The 7,986-nt window shown below is 50.1% G+C and overlaps 3 protein-coding genes and 2 non-coding genes across 5 annotated transcripts; 1 reads left to right on the top strand and 4 right to left on the bottom strand.

Annotated features, from left to right (window-relative positions):
* Positions 1 to 198: 198 nt before the first annotated feature.
* On the top strand, positions 199 to 1,148 carry An18g04480 (uncharacterized protein; the record flags this gene model as incomplete). Its single annotated transcript, XM_059745775.1, has 3 exons — positions 199 to 567; positions 690 to 943; positions 1,022 to 1,148. The coding sequence occupies 3 exons, from the start codon at positions 199 to 201 to the stop codon at positions 1,146 to 1,148; spliced, it is 750 nt and encodes a 249-aa protein (XP_059602937.1).
* A 656-nt stretch (positions 1,149 to 1,804) lies between these two features.
* An18g04490 (mitochondrial 37S ribosomal protein uS19m) lies at positions 1,805 to 2,510 on the bottom strand (the record flags this gene model as incomplete). The annotated part of the gene is made up of 4 exons (XM_001398872.1): positions 1,805 to 1,847; positions 2,037 to 2,219; positions 2,378 to 2,393; positions 2,468 to 2,510. 4 exons carry the CDS (start codon positions 2,508 to 2,510, stop codon positions 1,805 to 1,807), a joined length of 285 nt encoding a protein of 94 aa, XP_001398909.1.
* Positions 2,511 to 2,891: 381 nt separating this feature from the next.
* Positions 2,892 to 2,963, bottom strand: tRNA-Met (CAT). The gene has a single exon. It is a non-coding gene; the product is annotated as a tRNA-Met (tRNA).
* A 1,134-nt stretch (positions 2,964 to 4,097) lies between these two features.
* tRNA-Met (CAT) lies at positions 4,098 to 4,169 on the bottom strand. Its single transcript has one exon. It is a non-coding gene; the product is annotated as a tRNA-Met (tRNA).
* A 233-nt stretch (positions 4,170 to 4,402) lies between these two features.
* Positions 4,403 to 5,871, bottom strand: An18g04520 (uncharacterized protein; the record flags this gene model as incomplete). Its single annotated transcript, XM_001398873.3, has 2 exons — positions 4,403 to 5,642; positions 5,786 to 5,871. 2 exons carry the CDS (start codon positions 5,869 to 5,871, stop codon positions 4,403 to 4,405), a joined length of 1,326 nt encoding a protein of 441 aa, XP_001398910.1.
* Between the last annotated feature and the right edge of the window lie 2,115 nt (positions 5,872 to 7,986).

The raw sequence follows: 7,986 nt of genomic DNA on the forward strand, positions 1-7,986 counted from the left end.
CCCCCCCTGCAGCTTATTCCCTTGTACTGGTAACTCAGAACCAGCGCAACACCGCCATCCCGGCTCATTGTCTGACCGCCGACGCGCTCCTTCATTCACTATTGGACTAGTTCTGGCCGGCCCTCCCTTGCTCGCCAGCCACCAACCACCAGTCACCACTACCACCACTCACCTTCATTCACTATTAACACTACCACCATGGCCGACTCATCGGCTTCGCAACCTCCCCCTCCAGCTGCTGCCCCTGCTTCCGCCTCGGCTCCAGCTCCAGCTCCAGCTCCTCCAGCATCGCAAGATTCCTCCTCCGCGACTGTCGTCCCCAAACAAGAACCAGATACCGCTGACAACACCCTGGATGCGTCTATCGAACAAGACGTCGACATAAACACAAACAACACCGCCAACATGCCGAACCAGAATCCCGCTGGCGATGACGCCGCCGCCGCCGCCGGAAACTCCATCCCCGCGCCCACCTCCGTGGATGCTCTGGCGGCCGCCGCAGCACCTGCCAAGAAAGAAACCAGCTTGCGGGAGTTCATGGGCAAGATGGACGAATATGCGCCGATTGTAAGATTCCTTGCCCTCTCCAGCTGGATTCCATCTTATATCACTTTTTCTCTCCACTACCACCCTCAGTTACTTCCACCCCATATTTCTATTCCATGTCTTTCTAACACGGATATCTTTAGATCCCCGACGCCGTCACAGCCCACTATCTCACTCTTGCCGGTCTTCCACCTCCGGGTAACGGCCCCAACCAAACACCGCCTCACCTCGCCCGTCTTCTCGCTCTCGCAACCCAGAAATTTATCGCCGACATCGCTGCCGACTCGTACCAGTACGCGCGCATTCGCGCCTCCAACAGCTCCTCTGCCAGTAACCCCATGGGCAGTTTGAACGCCGCCTCAGGCTTGAACATGCCCGCCGGCGCTGCGGGTGTGGGGTCCGCCGGTGCTGCGACCGGAGTATCAGGCGGCGATGCAGGAAAGGGCAAAGCGGGCACCCATCTCGGAATCCAGAGACCCGGGTTTGGAGGTGGCGGTTCTGGAGGTTCCGGACAGGGACGGACGGTGCTTACGATGGAGGACTTGGGTATGGCGGTGTCGGAGTACGGTGTCAGTGTTAAGAGGGGGGAGTTCTATCGGTGATTTTCTTCCCTTTTCCACCTTGGGTATGCTTGGGGGGTTGGTTGTTCGTTGCAAACATGCTGAATGTTTATGGGCATGGGCATGGGGATATGGGTAGATCGGGGACGGGATGGGATGTGCTGTTTTACTTACTTTTTCTTTCTCCTTTGCTTGCTGGCGTAAAATACTGGGCAACGGCCGAACGATATCCTGCATGTGGGCCGAGTTTGAAATATACAAAAGGCGTTCAGGGCGGAGTTATCAGATACGATATGGTAGGAAGGGCGGCACACGCAAAAAAAAAGGAAGACAATAACTAAGAGAATAATAGAAGCGACTTGATGTTCTGTGTTGAGAAGTCCATTGACCTGTTGATTTTATGGTCCGTCTAGTAGTTTACATGCAACACGTAGATATACATTGGTGGAAAAATAGCAGTAAGGAACTGGATATAACGCCCGAGATATAAGAAAAGAACCTAGCCATGCAATATGAAATCACCACCTGTGTGCCCATCTGCCTTGTCTGTCTGTCTGTCTGCCTGCCTGATATTCCTCTTATGCTGACAATTCAGCTACACGCAGAAGGGACTCAGTAGAGACACCCGCTGCACTGCATATAGAATAAAACAGACCACCCAGCCAGCCAGCCAGACAAACACACAACCCGAAAAGCAATCATTTGTTCTTCGACTGCTTATACGTGAACCTCTTCCGAGTCCTACCAAAACCAATCAGTTAGCAGAAAGTCCATCATCATACACCAATCAATATCCCATTCCACCAAATATTCTTCTTTCCTTTCAACCTTCAAATCCTCCAAGTTCACCACATTTCCTATATCCCACTCCAAACCCCCCAGGCGAAAAAGAAAAAAAAAAGAAGAGACTTGGATAGGGAAAAAACTCACGCAACAAACTCCCCCAACTTCCTGCCGACCATCTCCTCCGTGATCACAACATCCTGATAAATCTTCCCATTGTGGACCTGGAACTTCAATCCCACGAAGTTAGGCAGGATCGTGGCGCCGCGCTTCTGCGTCTTGATCGGTGGTGTTCCTGGCGGAGCGGGGAGTTTGCGGGGGAGAGGGAGACTATCATAGCTTTTATTAGTATTTTATTTCCAATTTCCAGTAGAGGATGTGTCGAGTAGCGGTTGCAATTGATATGTGGCGATATTGTATAGGCATTGGGTAGTGATGTGCCCTTCGTGAAAGGTAGGAAAGGAAAGGGAATAAATGCGACGACGTACGGGACGATGTTCGGGCCTGTAGGTATGCAGGTTAGATGGATTCAATTTCTCCAGTGATTTAAAATAGGGACTTCGATGGGGTATTCTCACCCTTCCAGACCGAGCGGGAGAAGAGAGCTCGCGTGGGAAACATTTTGGTTTTTGTGGTGTTGGGCTTTGGCTGATGGGCGAGATGCGGACCGGCGGGTTTGCGATGATCGATTGGGATGGGTTTGAGATGGAGCGGAGGGCGGATTATGTAAGATTTTCTTCTTGCTATGGGGACTTGGCTATGAATTTATTGACATTCTATAAACTGACGAGCTCTTCATGGTTTTTGGATTCTTTGTATCTTGAGCATATCAACATATTTATTAGATTTATACATAATCTTATATGCATCGTAAGAGAAAATAATATGGATGTGAACTGGTGGAAAGGTAAAGAGCAAATGCGGTAGTATCCATTTCTACTCCGTACATGACATCGCGAATCCACTCTGCATGAGACAAAAAGAAAAAATGAATCATTCAGATAGCATGTCCTGGTTTCGATCCAGGGACCTCCGGGTTATGAGCCCGGCGCTCTTCCCCTGAGCTAACATGCTGGGTTTGTTGATATGAGCTGTGTCTTTATTATTATGAATGAGATATACATGGATGAACGTGTGATTGTTTTAAGTTTCAATGTGCGGCTCTTCACGTGATATCGGATGTTCCTGGTATAAGGCTACAAGCAAATGTGTCCCCCCCCATTCCTGGGACATTTAAATCATATTTGCTGTTTGCGACTTCTATAGTAGACTATATTTTCTTCTTGGTGGGGTGTTTGCATATAGGTTATGGTGGATTTCAATAGCGGTACCAGGTCAGTATACACATCCTGTGTGGAGAAAGAAGAGCTACCGCATAGATAAAAAGGAAGCATTCCTTCATCGGAATAAGTTCCAAGTTTCTGGCATCTCATATGATCATGTGGTCCCCTCACCATTGGAAGATTGCCAACTCATCCGTAACACTAGCAAGTGATGTAGGCATGTGCTATCACGTATCAGTGGAGACCTCGTATAGATAACCCTGCACAAGTAGCAACTTCTTGCCAAGACAGCCTCATGCTGAGTTACAATCTGAACGACCGCTCTGCCACAGTCACTCACCTGAGTACTGTATGGCAATCTTGATATTAGCCATGGTCCCTTCCGTGATGTGAGTCCAACCGTTCGTTCGCCCCGGTGTGGGCTGAGAAAGCATGTGAGGGAATCCTTCGATAAACAGGGTCTGATAGCCTCGTGACTTGCCTATGGCAAGGCTGATCTGCATATACTACGATGATCTAGCGAGAGTCTCTGGGTTGTCGTTGTCTGGCATTTCGTGAGGTCTTCGCGGTCTAACACTGGGAATACTAGAATATGGGACATATACCTTTCTACAGAAAGTTAACCGTGCAAAGCGCTACACCATGATATATACTTTCCTTGCGCTTGAGTTTTCATTCGAAAATGCCCTGTACTAATAGAGAGACTTTCCACAAGGTCAGGATGTAAGTCATCTTGCTAGTATAGAGTTCCCAAGAGTTGACAGAGTCAGATCTATATCTTCGAGGGGAAAGCCTAGAGTCTGCACAGGAGCAGACCCTAACCCATAAATCACAAGTGAATAGAAACCCTGCATATAGGATTAGTGTGCTGTTGAGTTGTCTTGGCGAGAGAGAAGAGATGTGAAAAAAGAAAAAAAGAATCATATAGCATGTCCTGGTTTCGATCCAGGGACCTCCGGGTTATGAGCCCGGCGCTCTTCCCCTGAGCTAACATGCTTGGTTGGATGAATAATGCCTCTGTCTTTGACATTATTAACCTAAGCATACGCACTAATCTTTACGCCACTCAGCCCGGCACACAAGTCCTATGCTGCGAGTCTGATTATGCCTCAAGGATACTCAATATCAATAGTTGATGTACATTTGTATATTCGCTAACACCAAATTGCTTCATATCGCATCATCCAAATCGCCAGCGACTTTCGGATGCTTGGCCTGCATATCGTACACTTACTCGCCGGCAAGTCCGGTCAGGATTTTGATCAAGCTCCGGATCCCTTCCAGCACATTCTCGTCCGGCCCTTGACCTGGTGTCCAACTGGCGTGGGCAAAATCGATCAGGCGAAGGTCATGCACCTTTGGAGGATCCTCATCCTCATCATCTTCTAAATCTCCCAGGTCTCCCAACTCAGCCATTTCTGCTATCTCGGGGTCGATATTGATATTGATTGCTTGGTGGGATTTGGTTCCCTGACCGACCGGTATATCAACCACCTGGATTGACCCGCCCTGCTGAAGGTGGAATTCCATGTCTTCCTCTTCCTCTTCTTCTTCGTCCTCGGACTCACCCCGGTCAGGCCGGGGCTTCTGTTCCTCTGCAAGCGCATGTTCCATCGCTTCTGGATCTCCCTCGTATACAATCAAAACACTTGAAGAATACATCCGGCTTTCCTCTGACTCCAACACATGCTGTACCTTCTTCAGTTCGTCCGCCAATCTCTGGGCGACCAACTGGGAACGGTCAACGGCCCCAGCTTTAGCCCCAGCGAGGAATTTTTGAAACCCTTCTATAACAGTGTCCTCATTGAGAGACCGTCCATACCACTTGTCGTAGCGCTTATATCCGTCTTTTTCGATGACCTCACCCCGCGCACCTGCAGAACCTTCGTATTTCGTAGCATATGGATCGGTCTTACTTCCTTCGTCGCTTTCTCCACTCACGCCTGTCCAGACCTTCATCCCGGCAATCCGGAACCCCAGTTTCGAGCTTGTCGTTTCTTGGGATACAGCATCTAGCTTCGCTCGCTTCTGAGGGGGCGCATCATCAGCCCATAGCCTTGCGCCCAGCTTCACGTCCAACACATTCGGCCGCTTGAATCCAGAAGCCACGTTTTCCAGAACAATAGATATTCCTGTCTCCAGCTTTTTTCCGTTCGAAGGAACCCATGGTAGATCCTGCGCGGTACTCGTCGATCCCGAGGCTGCCGCGCTGGGCTGTGCTGTTCCGGTCGCGCTCGGAGTGCCCGATGTCGAGGAGTAGTCTGATCCGGGGAGGACAATCGCACCGGACTGCTGAGCAGCTTCGATGGCAGAGTACTGCTGCTGGTCGGCAGAAGTTAAAGTCCCTATGTATGTAGGAATAAACTCTCTAAATTCCGGGTGGAGGGCGCTAGACTCGTAGAAGGCGACTTCTTCGGGGGTGCAGGGCTTTGCGATAAAGGAGCCGGACAGAGTGCATTGGACACCGTCGCTGTTTTGTTGGCACAGCGTCAGTTACCTGTTAATGCCTCGTATACCGAGCAAATGAACATTGGTTGGGGAAGGGGAGAAAATGGGAGTGCTGGCCATGAAGCATCTCGTATCTTGCGGCAAGGGCGGAGAGGCAGAACTTACTGGCCAGCCGCGGCATGGTCAAAAGCGACAAAGCTGTCGGTGTCCAGTTTCTGGGTTTTCAAGCTGTCCGACCGCGACGAAGACATGTTTTGAGTTTCCGAAGAACTATGGGGATTATTCACTGTCCAACAGAGACCGTTGGATTCTAGACGGCATTCCGCATGAGTTGAGTCACGGGCGATGAGAACTGGAAGCGATGCGGAAGGGCGCAGGACGAGTCGGGTTAAGAGAGAAAAAAAAATATGTATATAGTATATATATTCAGGCAACTGCCGGAGAAGAGAAAAGGAGGGAAAGGAGGCAATCAAACAAAGGAGAGAGTAAATTCGGTCGACAGGGCAAACAAAGGGTTGGCAGAAAAAAGGAGGGACAAGCCACAGGAGGTGGTGGTGGTGAAAAGAAGTGGTGGAAGTTGCTGGTTTTGTTCCGAGCTGAAGTGACGTGCAACCGCGGAGAATCATGCAAGCATCCGCTCTCTCTCTCGCGCTGGACAATGGACTGACCTTCCAAGGGAACACCAGGCGGCCCGAGCAAACCTGCACCGCCCAGGGATTCCCGAGATGAACTCCAAGAAATGGCGGTATTAGAAATGTAATCACCCGAGAAGGCTCGAGTGCATCCCAGAGGAAGTATAATATCAGGCGCTATGATGCCGCACGCCGGCGATCATTCGCTGGAGGTGCTTCTGTATACTTCCTCGTTCCACTGGAATTCACCCGCAGTTTGCTGCGCAGATTACCAATGACTAGCACGTCAGCTTATACTGGTGCCGGGTTTCATTCAGCCTTCTTAGATATGGTGCCATAGAGGGTCATTGTTTAATTCACTCATTCTTCCTTGACTAATTCCATTACATCGTGGTGGTGAGACATCTGCATGTTGCATAATGATAGGAGTCTATGTACGAAAGCTATATGTAATCCATAGGCGGCCCTGGAAAATCAACTGGCGCTGAGTTTATCAGAGCCGGTTACACAGGCAAGGCTGTATGTTCAAGTTACCATCTTTCCTCTCCCCTCTCTGGCCCTCTCATTGCATACTGTTGCGCTTTCATCTCCCGCCGCAATTTCTCACAACTTTCCTCAACCCCAAACCGGACCCGCGCTGGGGCTTTTCCTGCTGTATTGATCTGTATCATCGAGGCTCCCGCCTCTGTCAACTTACCTATGAAAGCAGCAAGGGCTTGCGCCAGACGTTTGGCGTGTAGGGGCTCGACCTGACCTGTAAATTCATCCACCCCAGGGCGAACCACCCCTCGCGTAATCTCATGCAAAGGGGTATTGCCTTGGTGATTGCGCGAATTCACATCTGCACCCCGCTAACTAGGCTGCCGAGCTGCCTCAATGGCTGCCTTGTCATTGACTCCTATCTGTTCCAGCAGCCGGCTCAGCAGATGCGGGCTCAGACACTCGGAATTCTGACATGCGCGAGTCAGTTGATGCAATAGAATACATCTCTCGGGGTTACCGACGCGGGCATCTGCTCCATGCGCTAGCTACAACTTGAGTAGCGGGGTGAGGGAGCCATTGATATTGGCATGAGGCTGGATAGCTTGACTTGTAGCAGGGCTTTCCTAGTAATGGGGAACATTCATCGTCTTCTGAGTTGGTCTCTAGCAACATCTTGCGGCTGAAGCCATGATCCCGGGTTAAAGCCCGAAGCCCGAAGCAGTGAGAGTTGAGCCCAGTCATTCTTACATTCCACCATCGTTGCTGGCATCCCCAATACCCCGTCAAGGTGTAAGTAGCCTCCGTCTTTCAGCACAAGCTCGCAATATGCAGCGGCTTGGATCTGTTTATACTTCAAACGAACCGACATATGCCTCCACACCCGGCCTTGATGCATATCACCTTCGTTAGCAACCAGCAGCAGAGCCATCTCATAGCTAGCACGGCAAACAGCTACCCCAAGTAAGGTCCTCATGAGTGTCATCTCCGCCTCTCCATCACCGATGCCCAAATTTTACCAATTGTAGGAACTATCCAATGCGACTACTTGACCGGACAGCAACACTTCTGCTCCAGTAACCACCGAATAAACGTTTGATGTCTTCCCCGTTACACTGTATCCTCTCCTTCCACGCGTCTTCTTTACCTTGGTCAATTTATACGACATTTACTTTCGTACTGATCTTGGTAATGACGTTAATGATAGCCTGGGGGTAGCCAAAGCCAAAACAGAATCAAAAATAGCCCACTGTA

This window comes from Aspergillus niger (genome assembly GCF_000002855.4).
Source record: "Aspergillus niger supercontig An18".
NCBI classification, from domain to species: domain Eukaryota; kingdom Fungi; phylum Ascomycota; class Eurotiomycetes; order Eurotiales; family Aspergillaceae; genus Aspergillus; species Aspergillus niger.